Source organism: Podarcis muralis, chromosome 1, assembly GCF_964188315.1.
Source record: "Podarcis muralis chromosome 1, rPodMur119.hap1.1, whole genome shotgun sequence".
In the NCBI taxonomy this organism is placed as follows: Eukaryota; Metazoa; Chordata; class Lepidosauria; order Squamata; family Lacertidae; genus Podarcis; species Podarcis muralis.
The window spans coordinates 105,096,831-105,113,009 of record NC_135655.1 but is presented as its reverse complement, the minus strand read 5'-3'; the positions used below and the strand labels follow the sequence as shown (position 1 = coordinate 105,113,009).

The window sequence follows — 16,179 nt, the reverse complement described above, 5'->3', positions numbered from 1 at the left end:
TTGGTTTGTATCTGTGCATGATCATTGCTAGATTAATGCATGCAGCAGACGCTGTTAACAGTGAAATCTAAAAATAGTCTTGGGGTAGAATTCAGCACCGCGCCATTACAGACATCGTATCTGTGCAAGCAGAACAGCTTGTCCAGATAGATTGATACCCCCTCCCCTCACCCCATGTACTGTTCTGGGGGTTCCCACAGGTCATTCAGGCAGCCTGTTGATGAGGTTCACTAGGTGAATTCCACCGATAGTGTGCCCCCCTCCGCAACGTGTATGGATCTAATAGGCTTTTCTAGAAGATAATTTCCACACACTATGATCACCCCACATTTTCAGTTTCATTTTGTTAATATGAGAAAGAGCAGCAGTAGATAAGTATCTACTCATAAAGTGGAAAGCACCGTACTTTTCCGTGTATAAGACTAGGTTTTTTTTTACTAAAAAAAATGTTTAAAAAGGGGGCTAGTCGTATGCACAGAGGCAATCTCCCCCCATTTTCAAAATGTTGAGTCCCCAAAAATAGGGGGCGTCTTATACACGGGGGCGTTATACACGAAAAAATACGGTACCTTGATAAAATGGACAGGGAATGTTTTGTACCATGTTCTTCTACCTTCAACCAATCCAGATTATCTCTTTATCTATGCCTTTAAGTGCTAGGAATTTTTACACAAATTGCCAGTGAAGGGGCCTTTATATGGATTGGGAGCCTTGAATGGGTTGGTAGAGGGCTTTAATCATTCCCCCCCACCTGGGTCTGAAATTGAATTGGGGTTGGGCATATGGGCACAAAGCGGGGAGATGTCGTGTCTGAGAGCATAGCAGGTGCCTGCCTGATCATCCATCCATCCATCTCATCTAATGGACCAAGTCTTACAGCTTTGAAAGTGGGAAATAGAATGAAGGCTGATAGGTAACTTTAAAATGTGCATAAACTTTCAGCAGCACAGATTGGTCCAATGAAAGGGGTCAGCTTCCTATATTCTTGCATTATGCATTTTTAAGGGAACCATTTGAATGGGTGGGAAATAATTTTGTGATTTCCTATTAACTTCCGCATCTTCCCCTCCTCTCACCTAAAATGAAAGTCTGACATAATGGATTTTATACATCCTTTATACTCAGCTGTCACCAGCATGATTCAGACATGTTCCCCAGGATTTGCTTGGGTGTGGTTTTCAATCTAGAGCGTTTGCAAACCAGAATGAGTCTCCACCCCAACAGTTTGAAAGCTTGTTGTAGTCACTACAGACTGCTTGAATGATGTGTGGAGATGAAAATGGCATTAAAACACACAATTAATAGTTTTGGTTAGTTCTTGAATTTAATATTTTGGGTTGGCAGCATTTATAGTTTCTGAAAAAGGAGAATGCTTAACTTCTCTGCAAGAAACTTATTCCTTCATTCTTCCAGTAAACCAGTTACTTGAACTGTGTCAGAATTAAATGCCCAAGAGCACAATTCTATGAATGTTTACTTAGAAGTAAGTTCCATTGTGGTCAATGAAACTTACTCTCAAGGAAGCGTTCATTGAAATAAAGCCAAAATAATGTTGCTGATTGGTAGGAGACTGGTTAGGAATAGACAGAAGTTGCCTCTCACTTCACTTGTGACTGTGTGAACCAAGCGAGAAGATGCAGGAAAATGTGCTACAATTTCTGTGTTGAACAGAACATATGGCTGGGAATACAGAGAGCCTAGAAAGGGCTTTGTCCAGCATTCCTGTTTATATGACTATGGAGGCTGAACTCAACAAGCATAAATCAGTACCAAAGCTATTATAAATCCCACTTCTATATGTGAACTCACGGGTACTTATACCTGGGAAAGTGTCGGTCGCTTAAATTACTTTGAGCTGAATGGGCCAGGCTCATTGAATGCTGTTTTGACCACAAATGTTTTTGTAAATAAGCCAGACAAAAGGCACATCCCTGTAATATTTCAAAAGCTGGATGGAGAATTTAAGATTCATTCCAGCCACGTGAGTGTATAACAGCATGCAGTGCCTAGTTTCTTCTTTCCTGACCTAAGATGACTGCATTCTTTTTGCATTTGCCAGGAGTATTTTCCTGATCTTTTTTTCAAACAAGAAGTTAAAGTAGAGCTTGTTTGGGTTTTTTCCAGCCTTTTTATGAATCTGCTGGAGTGTAATTATGTTTCTTGGTGTTACTCCTTTCACATCATGACTCAATTTCTGTTTTCAGCTGGAGTCACCACATTGTCCCAGGTCTGCAATATGTCTTGTGTGGGGCAGGGTGGGAAATCAATGGACTTTGGCTTGAAATTGCTTTTCACTTTTAAAATATTACACTATTTCTTAGTTTTGGAAGGTGTTTATTCATCAGGCCCTAGCCCACTCATAGGGGGAAACTAACCAAGTGCTCAAGTTGCATCAAAATATTAATTTGCCAAAAGCATTGGCGTGACTTTGATTCCCCCCCCCCCCCATGAGGTTTGCCTTTTGAAGTTGCAGGATGTGGTTGATTATCTAAATACTGATCTAGCTGTAGTTATGAGTGCCATTTTCTTGCTGAGAGGCAAAGAGTGTTCTGGCTAAGGCCCTGTGGGATCCCGTGGGTAGAACTGATAGCAGTCCTGCCCTCCAAATAGATAACTGCTCAGCCTCCATTCTGACCACGTTATTAAAATTTTGCATGGCACATCTGAACTATGCTTGGGCAGGGAATATGTGCAGGCGCAGCAGCAGCTATGGCTGCTGCAGGTGCAGCAGTACTAGGAAGAATCTTAGGTTCTAGGGCCAGATCGGAGGGGCAGGGGAGGGTCTTCTTATGCCACTGCTAGATCGGTTGCACTGGTTAATAAGCTAGTGGTCCAACAGAACCATTTGTTTTTAAAATTACCGTATTTTTCTGTGTATAAGACTAGGGTTGTTGTTTTTTACCAAAAAAATTAGGTTTAAAATTGGGGCTCGTCTTATACATTGAATGTTTTATTAATTTGGAGTCCCACCAAATAGGGGGAATCTTATACATTTGGGTGTCTTATATACGGAAAAATATGGTAATTTGCAGTATCTTACTGCAGGTGATATTTTAAATGGCAACTAACAAACATAACTGGGATGCGGGTGGCGCTGTGGGTAAAACCTCCGCGCCTAGGACTTGCCGATCGCATGGTCGGCGGTTCGAATCCCCGCGGCGGGGTGCGCTCCCGTTGCTCAGTCCCAGCGCCTGCCAACCTAGCAGTTCTAAAGCACTCCCGGGTGCAAGTAGATAAATAGGGACCGCTTACTAGCGGGAAGGTAAACGGCGTTTCCGTGTGCGGCTCTGGCTCGCCAGAGCAGCGATGTCACGCTGGCCACGTGACCCGGAAGTGTCTCCGGACAGCGCTGGCCCCTGGCTTCTTAAGTGAGATGGGCGCACAACCCTAGAGTCTGTCAAGACTGGCCCGTACGGGCAGGGGTACCTTTACCTTTAACAAACATAACTACAATTTATCTCACAAAAGCATAACAAATTGCTTCAAGCTTGACTGCATCGCTTAGATAAAAAGAAACAACCACCACAGACAATTTTAAATGAACTCTTTTCCTGCTAAGCATCCTTTCACAAGACACTACTTCAATAAGAACCCACATTTTAAACCTACAGTTATTATTCTCACCAGTTAACTGACTTGCGGTTTTTGTCATAACTGAATTGTGCCTTTACTGCTCTTGTCCCCTTGCAATTGGCAGGCTTTACAGTATTGATCTATGTTTTGGTCCCCATGATGCCATCCTCTTATCTGTGACTTCAAACTGATACAAACAGGATCTGTTTCTGGAAAAAAAGCCACATCCAAACTACTCCCTGGCTTGCTCCTCAGTATTTTTTCTTGCATTAGTCACTTGATTAGATATGTCAGCAACTGTGCTCTACTTCAGATTGATTTATACTCAGGGCTCTTGCTGGGTCCTCTTCCCCTCAAAACACCATTAGCCTATGTCTACATATACTGAATGACAACACATTCTGCAGCCTTAAAAAACTGTCTTAGCAACTTGGCGCATAGTGTATCACGAGGAGAGAGGCAGAACAAGTGTTTTGAGGCTAGCAAATCCAGGGTCAGTTTGCATGTTGAAATTATATGATGGTAGTCTCCACACAGCAACTATAAAAGACCCCTCTCAAGTGGTGTGATTTTGTAAAAGGTTATTTTTCAGGTTCCAGAGGCATATAAAAGATCCACAACTCATCTTTTAAATTACTCTATATTCAATGTAGCTCCTTTCAGATGTGGCATTATTGCAGGAGTGTTTGGGATACAATGCGAAGGGAACAAGTCGTTTTTAAACTAACAAACAATAATTTGTTGCAGACTTGTGCTGCAGAAGTGAGTTTGTATGGCAGCAGTGAGCGAGAATCATGCAAGCCTTCTGGTACTTTTATTTCAGGTGCTTATCTACCGTTTAATATTCAGAATTTCTTTAGTTCTGTGTCCAATGACCATCAAAAAACACAAATGTGGAAGGAAGGGATATGAAATGGGCAAAAACCTTAGCTTGGCCTTTGCCAACTTGGTGTCCACCAGATGCTATGAACTACAACTCCCATCAGCCCCACCCAATGCCACCACGCTGGCTGGGGCTGATAGGAGTTGTAGCTCAAAACATTAGGAAGACAGCAGATTGGTAAAGGCTGCCTTAGCTAAAGAGTTAAGCCAGTCTGCTTGTTAGCTTTCCCCCCAGCCTTCCTGTGGTGAATGCTCAATCCTATGAACCTCTAAAGTGACTCATCAAATAAAACCATACATAAAAGGGAAGTTACCAGCTGCCATCGGTCTGCTTTCCTGTTCACTTTTATTCGATGAAAGGGCTTTTACAGAAAGCTGGTCCCTGTTCACCCTTAGTGTTGTATGAATAACTGAAATATCTGAATAGAGGAACCATCTGAGGTAAAGGAAGCTATGTTTTACTATATGAAGCTCATGTTTACTTTGGAATGCCAAGGACACAGAAAGAACAGCTAGTATCAGTTCTTGGTAGACCCCACAGTTGAAATGGCTAAGGATTGGGTTTTCCAGTGGGTGCAGTTAATTTTAACCAACTTCCAAAAATTCCAGCTGGACGCCATTTTTGATGGATGACTCCTGGCTATGTGCCTGAATCTGCAAGAGCTGGCTTTTAAAAGCTTGCCTAGGTAGTTCTGGATTTCTTTTCTTTGTGTTTGATATATGAGGCTTCCTTTATGTTACATTATTTCATTAGTTCAATTAGTTCAAAGACTTCTTTTTCCAGAAATGGCCAAAGGGCCATTACTACTGAGAAAGTTCAGAAGATTATTTCAGTGCACTGAAATAAGGCTTGATGGACTCATGGGACTGTGTGGACTAGCCTTGTCCCTGCAGTTGGTGGGCATTGGGGTCTCAAATTTCAGCTGTGTCCTGTGCGATGCCAAAATTTGGTCTCCCTGCCTTTCAAGCTCCATTTTAATTAATAGTTATGGCACTCTTGAGGCTCCATGCCCAGTGTAACTGAACCAGTCATGCTGCCCTAAATCCGCCTCTGGTCTCTACCACTGATGTGTCTAGCCAATGTGTGTTCATAGTCCTCTTACACATGAGGAGTGGTCCAGGATCCCACCCCACATGGAGGAAACCTATGCGAGTACATCAATATGCACATAGAGCCCCTTCTAACACACTCTTGAGTGCATGGATTATGGAAGATTGTGGCCACTGGGTTCAGCAGTGACAAAGGTAGCACACTTGTGACCTTCTTCTGTTATTTAAATCTGTGGAGAGGAGCAGCATAACCCCACCCCTCCCCAATAGAAAGTCATTAAAATTGTATATCACCAAGTGGTACAATCCGTGTCCTCCTATTTCATGATCAAAATAGTACTTTGTATATAATATTGCTTCCATCCATTCCAGCCGTGATGCTGTTGGTTCAAGGAAAAAATAGGTATAAAAAGAGAATTCCTTGGATACCAAGATCCAAGCTTGGGGCAAGTACTCTTTGGTGAGAGAACCTCAACAGAGATTTAAAATCACAAAATATGCAGCAAAGTAAAGCATGAAAATACAGGCTGTTAGACCTTTAAAAATATGCCCTTGTCAGTCCCAAAACTTCCCTCTTCCCCCAGCGTAGGAAAATACCACATGTTTAGTAATTTAAAAATTCATTTATTTGCAAAGTCTCCAAAGGTCAGGTTCGTGTGCTTTTCCATACATCAGTCAGTAAAGTCACAATAAAACTTTGTTTAGTTCCAAAGTGGTGAAGGTTCCTACATTAATGGTATAGGAGCACAAGAATGATTTGTGAGAGTCATGTGACTAAGCTGCAGCAACCAACTTAGCCTCTTTGCCCACTGAGTTCATCAGGTAGACTAAGATACAACAATACGTTCCTTCCAAGGTGAGGGGAGTAACCCATGCTAAGCCTGGTAGGACAGCTTACTCTATGGTCTTAACCCCTTCATGCATTAATTACACTTCAGCATGTTGGTTATATGAGACTCGTTATCCCACATATGCTACAATGGTGATAGTTTTATTGGCAGCTGCTTTTTATGTATAATTTGCAATTTGTGAGGTGCAAGGGTGTGGAAGAGTGAAGCCAATCACTTGTGTACTTCATTCTTGCTCCTCCAGGCGCCTAAAGGTGAAGTCAGAGGAGGCCTGGCTAATAGGTACAATATGTGGTAAATGCTTCCTTGAAAGAGAATGAAGTTTCAGTGGGTTTAATGCTAATCATGATGAGACCTCGTATCTAAAAGCCCTTGTTAAATCCCTTTATATCTAACTGTGCTGGATAATTTCCAGCTAGTCTCTTTTTTAGGATAAGGTGCTTATGAGTGTGGTGGTTCCTCAACTGCAAAAGTTTCTGGATAATACTTATTACTTATATGCATTTCAGTTTGGTTTCCAGCACATATTCAGGACTGAGATAGCCTTGTTGACCCAGGAAGACTATCTACACTAGGTAGTTGAACCGGAAGAGTTTATTCCTGTTTGTTTTTCTGGACCTCTTAGCAGCTTTCAGTACCCTCAAGTATGGTATTCTTCTGGACCAACTGGATGTGGCTTTGGGGACACTTGAACATTGTTGGTATGGAATCATTGGTTGATTTATTCTGACAAGCAATGGCATTTCTAGAAGAAAGAACTTCCTTATCAATTCCATAACTTTCATTCTTCAAACATACTGTCTTCCTCCTTTTCTGCCTTAACATGTTTTCTCTCAGACCTTCCTAACTAGGTGGAAAGAATGACGAAAAAGATCAAATGGTGCGTCCTTTGTCTGCTGGACCTACTGCATGGAAACAGGAAGGTGTGATCTTAAGGTTGGGTCGCACAAAATATTTGCACTGCTGACGATTTCCACATCTCTCTTAGGTTGCTGTTGTTGCAGAGTTTGACCCTGCGAGAATGATGGCCGACACAGTGGCATCTAAAGCTCGGATGGGCATTGGAACAGAAGAAGAATTTGTTCTGCTAAAGCCTCTGTTTGAGTTGCATACATTCACTAATGACCAGGTAGTTGCCCATCCTGCCTGATGTGTGTGTGCGCATCCACACCAACAGCAAAAAGGTTAAATGCAGGGAGTAATTATGCTTTGTGTGGGAAACCACTGGAGGTGGGAGATATAGGTATCTGAAACGTAAAGACCCCCCCCCCCCGATTTTTAGGAGTCTTCATTGGGTTACAGGGTAGAGTGTCAACCCTTTTGCATGAGGCCAGTTTTGCTCAGCCCTAGAGCTGCATTTATGCTGTGCTTGGAGTCTCCTGTTTGTTTAAGGATGTCTGAACACCCAAATTCAAATCAAGGAGGCACTTCTCTATGTACTACCTTTCTCTACTGCGGCTCTTGCTTACTTTTTGCCCTGTTATCAGTTCCTTCTGACCACCATTGTTGCCTGCCTGCTGCAATATTTTTAGTCTGCAGCAGCCAATATTTTTACTCTGCAGTAGCCATTTGTCTATACAAGCACATTACAATATTGTAATAAGATATTGGAAGGCAGATTTGGGATTTAAGTGCCCTGAATTCGCACCTACAGTTGCATGCATGTTACCATGCACTGTATTCTGTACCTGTGTGTTCAATAGCTGTTCAATAGGTGCATGTCCTACTCCCCAGAAGTATCTAGGCATATGTGTCAGGTGGAGATTCTACTGTATATGTTTCTGTAATCCAAAACTATCCATACACGTCTGGCTAATACCAAATAGGCTAGTATGTTATATGTTGCCTTTTTATTAAATGGCATTGCAATCAATGCTGCTCCTTTCAAGATGACTCGCTCAAAATCGATACCTACAGATTCATATATATAAGCATCCTATTTTTTCCCTTTTTTTAACAGATCATTTCTGACACCCGGGTTCGTGTGGAGCTAGCTCTACGAGAAGCTGGACTACATAAAACACTTTACGCTCAGGAGCTTTTGCCTAAAATCCCTCCACCCAAACTTCCAAGGAAAGACATGGAGTCCGTAGTCTTTAAAATGTACAACTAGGCACTAATCAAAGATTCAGAATCTTTTGAAATAGTCTATTAAGAATCCTTGAATAAACTATTTTAATTCAGGAAATAAGTTGGATACTAAGTCGTGAAGGGTTCTGTTACTGTGGCTGAGTCATGTTGGTGAAAATGTATTGCCAAGAAGTGCTCATTAGACCGTTTTAACACTCCCCGACAATCTTGAGCACTGCTCTGTTGACAGCACATTCTTGGCAACACAGTTTACTGAAGCTTCAAGTCTAATTATTTCAGGTGAAATCATTCTTTTAGATGAAAATCTGCAAAGCAAAACTGCTGGAGACACACATCCACGTAGGAATGAACCGAATTATTTGCATCGGGGTAGCCAGCGTAGAGCCTTCCGCATGGTAATGGACCACATGTCAGTCAAGGACAATGGAAGCGAAAGTCCAACAATATCTGGAGAGTAGCACGTTGGCTACTCCTGGAGTAGAGTGTTGGACTTGAACCAGAAAAGTCTGGGTTATACATCTGTATGCAGCCTTTGACTTCTCCCTCATATGTCTCCTTTATCCTTGAAGTAACTTTCCAGCCAATAGGAATCTATGGAGATGCAAATGCCATGTCCTTTTTCGTCTTGCATGTAGAACATTCCGCAATACAGGGACAGCAGAATGTAGTTAGGTCTTTAGTGGGGCATATTTCCTCCAGATTGGGTTTGCTTGCTTATTAAACCTTGCACATAAAATCTAAAATGGTTTGCAGCACCCGCTCAGTAGTATCCCACATCACTTCCACTGCATGTTGCATAACGTGATTTTGTATTTTTCAAAAAGAGAATATTCTAGTTTTATTAATATGCACTATTCTTGCTTGATTATTATTATAAATGGAAATATAAGCTTATTCTCCACTTGTGGCAGACAATTTGATTCATCATGTTTACTGCAAACCAATCATCCAAACAATTTCATTTTGCAAATTAGCCCTTGAGAATAAATTACAAAATTAGAAAGAACATTTCAGCTATGGGGGTCTTTATTATGGCACAGCAAAGAACCCTGTTTGTTCTGCTAGATGAAAGTGAACTTGATAATTCATTTCATTTTATAACACTAAAAGCATTCCCAGACCTTATGCAGCATGCATATGAAAGATATGTAAACAAGGTGCATAAAATCTGTAGCCTGCCAATTAGCCACAGTTCAAACAATTTATTTCTGGGATTAAGAACTGGATGCAGGTTCCGTCTTGGCAAGTTGTGTGTTTGTGTGTGTATGTATACACTCACACAAATGCCATGCAACAATGTATTTTATAAGGCTCTGTGTGACAGCTATCTTTTTGATGCAGTGTTTCTAAATTTTGCAGCCTCACTTAAGGGACTGGGAAAATAAATTGTAGAGCTCAGTGCAGGCACATTTCAAATGTCAGTCCCAGCCCTACCATTTTCTCAGAGGATTCAATTGTAGCCGAGAGGCACAGCCCTGCAGGTCCCAGCAGGGCTTAATCATAGTTAAACAGACTTGATGACTGAACACGATTTGTCCTGGTTTGTGCTGACAGCCAAGTCCTTAACTCAGTTGTTCACAGTCATTTTCTGACTTGCTAGTTCTCCACTGTATAGAAAAGCCCTACGGGGAATTTTGGGAAGAACTCTACCGTGAGGAGGAAGCTTCTCTGTTAGAGTTATCCAGCCTGCAGAGAAAAATACCACCATTTTACACACACACACACACACACACACACACACACACACACACACACACTTATATAAACACACATCTCTTATGGTCCTGGGTATAATTTCATGAACCTTCTTAAGCTTTCTCAGTGCTTTGTGTCCATGTAAAATGGAAAGTGTGCATGAATCCGATGAGAGAATATTTCAGAGCAGGAATGACTGCTGAGCTTGTCATATACCCAGTTTTGCTTGTGTCGATTTCTGTTGAAGTACATGCAGTGCAAACTCTGACGAAGTAAACAGCCCTCTTCCTATTTCAGCAGCCCCAAATATATGGTCTACTAACTATTATTCTAGTTAATCCTATCTGAGGTGGAATGTGAATTTTAAAGCAACTGCTGTGTTAGGTTAGGCCTGGGCAACGGTAGTGACTCATAGCAATGATAATGCCCGGAAGCAGTGAATAAACACAGACAGAATGTTCCCAGTCACCATCATTTAGGAATCTGTCGCTGTAATTCTGAGTAGGACAGAAGAACAGTCCCTGGAGCTCAGGAAAGGGGTTTGGAAGAGGTAGCTTGCTGGGTCCAATTAAAATAGCTTCCTCAGCTATTTTCCTTCTGGTTTGTTCCCATCTTGTTGAATTCCTTTTCTCCCTTCAATGAATGTGGCAACCACTTGGTATATAAGGATTCTGCCTTTCCACAAAGATTTTCTAGGACGGTGGAAGGTAACAACATTGAATATGTCATAATCTGGAGGCCTGGAGCTGATTTGCATGGTTGAGCTGCATGCAATTAACATAATTTGCATATAATTTTCTTGAACAGGGTTGATGCAAAACTACAGATGGTGGACTTTCTGCAGCTGAGTTACTCAGAAGATTTTGAATCACATTTGTGCTGGTTTTCAGGATATATTTTGACGGGTACATGCAAAGTATGTGTATACATGTCCTTAAGATCATAATGGGTGCATGGTTCAAGCTCTATGTATATAAGTACGGTACTAGGGGCTGCCGCCCCTGCTCACATTACCCCAATGCCCTTGCTAACTCCCACACCCCTCCCTTTACACTTCACACAGTCCGCCTCTGTGCCTTCACAGGTCGCTTAAGCTCCTGCAGCCCCTCATGGCTCCTTCAAAACCTCACAGCTTCTCTGCGTCCCTCTAGTCATGCTTTATTCAGACTTCTGCTGTTATTTAAAATGGCCGCTTTCAAACATGCCTTCCCTTTTGTTCCCTTCCCCCACCGTCGCTTCAGGCAAATCCAGGATTCTGATGAGGAACTACAATTCTTTCAGTCGGGAAAGATAGATAGATAGAATGTGTATGTGTGTTTGTATGTGTGTGCATGGGGGGGGGGGGGACGTACCAGGACTGGCTACCATTCTTGCCACATGTTTCTATGTCCTTTAAAGAAAGGCCATTTCCACAATATCAGAGACAACCCTATGATTAGGCAAACCCCTAGCTAGTCCTCCTAACCCCCCTGACCATGCCCCTGTGTTGGAGGACAGAACTGTCCTGGACCCCCTAAACCAGCCTGCTGCTAACCATTTACTTGTCTAGTCAGTTTCTGTACATGGAACAAGAAGGGGATGCCATCTTGTCATTTGCCTCAGATACCAAAACGGGGCTGACCACACAACAGCATGACTCTTTAGTGGACTTAAGTGCTGATTTCACGTGGCACTTAATATAGTAATAATTCTTCAGCGGCTGTCACCATGGACAATATCCTAAATATAAACCTTAACTTGGTTCTTGGTAGCATCACGAAATGTAAAGGGTGCTGTATAATGAGGCCGAGCAAAACTAATGTGTAATTGTGAGAGGTTGGCGTTGGAGTTCAAAGGCAAATGTGAGAATTTGTAAAACCTTTGTTCTTGTTCTTTCTATCTATTCATAATCTTCTGATCAGTTTTTTATTCTATCTCTGCAACTATCTAGCTGCAGCTCTCAAGATGATTGTGCCCGTTCATTCTATGTGTGTAGGCTTTGGGACAGCAGTAATTGAGGTGCTAGCAGTAGTGGAGATGTAGCGGTGTCTGTGAGCATGGAGCAAGGGTGGGGGGAAGCTATTCCCAGGTTCCCATTTTTAAAAAGTGACTTGTGGCATTTACAGAACCCAAGAGATGAGACAAAAGACATAGCAGCTATTCTCATTTGTTTTCTATAGCACTAGCTTGCTCCTGTCTTTCAGTGGTTTTAGCCAATGAATGAAGTCACAGAATGATTAACATTTTGGAAAGCCAATTGCAACAAAAAGAAGGCTAGAGTGGAGCACTAATTGTCTTGACCCTGCCTTTTCTGCAGGTTTTTTCTGGTGGAAAGGTGATTGTTGCCCCATAAGAATCAGTTCAAGTATCAAGACTTTTGTGATTGAGTGTCAGCTCAAAAATGACAAAGGTAACAGCAAAGATGGAAACTTATGAACTTTCCAACTCAGGTCTTTCTTTTACCAAAAAAATGTCATATTCCCTCTACCAGCCTTACCCTAGCTTGTAAGCGTTTTAAAAATTGCACTACAATGCAGATACAGGTCATTACTATACCAATTTACAGGGGGGTGGGGCTATGGCCAAGAGTGTGTGGAATACATTAGCCCTGCGTGGTAACCTGGTTTATATCCATCTTGCAGGGGCTGGTGGAAAATAGAGCATTACATCCTGAAGTGTAGGCCAGTGTTGTTGTTCTGGTGTGTTGGGTTTTCTTTTAGGGAAATATTGTGTGTCCTCTGAAGTTGGCTACAAGAGAAGTGCAATTAATTACGGGCTGGAGGAGATGAAGGGAGCCTGGGTGAAAATTGGGGTTATTTCTAAAAGGAGGATGGATGATAGATTCCAAGCTAGAGGCCTGTTGCTTAAGACCTCCCACTTCTCAAGAAAAAGGTGGAGCCTGTTAGGGGTGATGAGGTGGAGGAATTGAAGGTTTCTGTCCCATCACAGGCTTCATTGATAAAGCAACTGCTCTGAAACCTTGGAGATCTGCTGCCAGTCATTGTGGGACAATACTTAGCTAGATAATGGTCTGAATTGGTACAAGGCATTTTTCAATGTTCACTTGCAGCTCTTGTGGGGCTGCTTTGCCTCCTCTCCCCCACCCCCATGTCCTGTATGCTTGCTGTAAAGATCTGGACATGAAAAATACTCTTAGACGCTAAGACAACACACAGACCAGCCTTCTTCAAAGATCGGCTTCATGGATCAAGGCACTGAAGTTCTTCCCATCTGTTAAATCATATAGGAATAGAGAAGATAGGAAAGTCCATTAAAATTTACTTTCCCTATATATGAATTCTCTGGTCATAAACTGCAGCATGTGTCTCTACTGGAAATAGCTGCTGTTATGCTTTATCATATGAAACATCCCTGGCACACATCAGTAATCCAGCGGTTTGGCAATAGCGTCATATGCCCTGCAGTCAGAGACTGCAATATGAACATCAGAGTCAAAAGTATTTAAGCTTTAAGGTGTAAACAAATTAACCAGCCAGGAGACATTAATTGTTGACGAAGATCCAAAAGGTCAAGCATTCCAGTGACATGGAATCCATTTTGACGACCTTCATTTAGCCACACTTGTTTTTTGTTTTGTTTAGTGCACAATTGCTTCAATAAAGCAGGTAAAAAGGCTTTAGGGAGGTTGTAAATGTACTTTGTAACAATCTAAGAGCATTTTTCGTCATGGTCAGCCCAGTGATAGTGAATTTGACAAGGACATAGTTTAAATCTATAACCTATTAACTACAAAATCGCTAAAGTATCGCACCATCAGACAAAGCATATTATCGGAACCCATACATTCTTCTTTTTGCAAAATATGTCATTGCCCCCCCCCATTTCCTTTTGGCTTATCTGCTGAACCTTAACATTCTCTTCACCATGACATAATTCCATATGGTACTGCTGCTGCCACCTTGTCCCGATTGCTAGGTGAGGTGTGCCAAAAAGAAGACAACGTAGGGAGGAATTAGTTTTTCACTGGCACTGGCGAGTTAATGACAAAGTGTGGGGGTTATTTTTTTAAAAGTACAGCGTACTCCCCCAAACCTTGGGAGAAAGCTCTTAGTTCATGCACTCTGTGAATTGTGATGGATGCTTTGTTCTTTGCAATTCACTGTACAGAAATTACAGCTTTCATTGCAGCATGGCACAGTTGATTACTGCAATAATCTCTGACTTCTGCAGTGTAGGCTCTGAGGTCTAGTTCAGATTTCAAATAAGGGGGGAAAAAGTTTTATTTCTGTTCCTAAAATATAGCACTCCCATTTTACCCACTGATCTAGAATTAAAAGATCTGCACCTGTGGACTTTTCCATAGCTGCCCCCAAACAAATGGCCTAAACATGCTTCCTGGATATTTTGCAATGGGGAAAGCACTGAATCATAAAACCAATTTAGAGAGGTGGAGATATCAGCAGTGATCAAGTTCATTATTCTAAAACTCTGGAAATGAAAAGGAAGGAACGTACTGTACTACACAACAGGTAACTAGTAGCCCTTGATTATTCCCTCTCTCTGTGCCCCTAGTGGTCTTAGCTCTTAAAGCAATCTAGTTCAGCGTTAGGGATAGAAAACCATGTTTACTGAGAGAAGGAATTATCAACAGCCACTACTTCCCTGCTGGGTGACATTCAAATGACTACTGCATAAGCTGCTTCCAGCTAGACCAGTGGTGGGGAACACTCTTCAGCCCAAGGGCTACATTCCCTTCTGGACAACCTCCTGGGGGGGGGGGGTCATATGCCAATAGTGGGTTGTGCCAAAATTGGCAAAGTAACGGCTGTGACTCTCTTCTACAGCAGCCTACATTCCAGTCAAAAGTCACAGCCTTCTGTGCACACACACAAGCACTTCAGGAGGGCATGGAGCAGGAGCAATGGTGGTTTGACCTTGTGCATGGCTCAGGGAGAGTCCTGATGCTTGGACAGAGGGGCCTGGAAGGGCACATTTGGCCCCTGGGTGCCAGGTTCCCCACCCCTGAGTTACAGCCATGAGCAATGATTGATGACGTTGTTTCAGTGCTACTAGGTTTCTCCATCTCCTGCCTGTTTAGACCTGTAGAATGCTTCAGTGTCTGTTGGCCGTCATCATTTCAAGGGTCTGACAGAGAGTAGACAACAGCATGCTGTTTGGTACGTGTACTTTGGGGTATATATTATTATTATTATTATTATTATTATTAATAATAATAATAATAATAATAATATCCCGCCCTCCCCAGCGGAAGCCGGGCTCAGAGCGGCTAACAACAGTAAAATAATACAGCATTCTAAAATCAATTCATTATAAAATCAGTTCAAATCAAATTGATGGCAACCATTGGGCTAGAGTTCTGTGAAGAATTACAAAAGGAGGGGGTCAGACTGTGCCTTGGCCAAAGGCCTGGTGGAACAGCTCTGTCTTGCAGGCCCTGCGGAAAGATGTCAAGTCCCGCAGGGCCTTAGTCTCTTGTATAATATAATCAATATTCCAAGAAAAAGGTACCTGCCCTTTCCATCACATTTCTGCCACTCCCTGCATAGCTAATTCTAGTCATACTTTTCTATGTATACCAGCCTATAATCATTTAATGATGAAGGGTGGGCTAAGAAATCGTTAAAATAAATGAACAGAGTGCCAAAATTCACCTTCTGAATGCAGCCTAAGTGAGGCGTATCTCTTACTGTAGAAGAATGCATTAACCCAAGAAAACAGTCTTTTTTTGTGTGACACCACTGCTCTGAGGCAACTGGGCTACTTTGGGGCTGATGTCATGATTTAAAAATACCGTCTGGCCTTGATTCATAGGAAGAAGTGTCTTCAGGGTACAACTTGATAAAAGAGATGTCATGAAAAATTTGGACTCCTGTTTCACCAAAGCTATTAAACCTATATGTGTAGTTAGAAACTTGTTTTGCTGGTGGTTCCAGACTGTTGCTATTTTCGGGTGGGATTCAATCACATACCAACAAATTCAGGTTGCACAATAGAAACTGATGTGGTGCTTTTGCACAACAAACCCACTTTCTCCAAGAGTCCAGCAATTGAGGATTTGAACCCGATACTTGTTACTGCT

General features: G+C 42.1%; 1 protein-coding gene across 1 annotated transcript in view; it reads left to right on the top strand.

Annotated features, from left to right (window-relative positions):
* Positions 1 to 9,963, top strand: part of CCDC148 (coiled-coil domain containing 148) — a 98,627-nt gene extending 88,664 nt beyond the window's left edge. The window contains exons 14-15 of the mRNA XM_077936382.1: positions 7,342 to 7,482; positions 8,314 to 9,963. Of these exons, the coding sequence (XP_077792508.1) occupies positions 7,342 to 7,482; positions 8,314 to 8,466 (294 nt within the window). The 3' untranslated portion in view covers positions 8,467 to 9,963. The remainder of the gene's footprint in view (positions 1 to 7,341; positions 7,483 to 8,313) is intronic.
* The last annotated feature ends 6,216 nt before the right edge of the window (positions 9,964 to 16,179 follow it).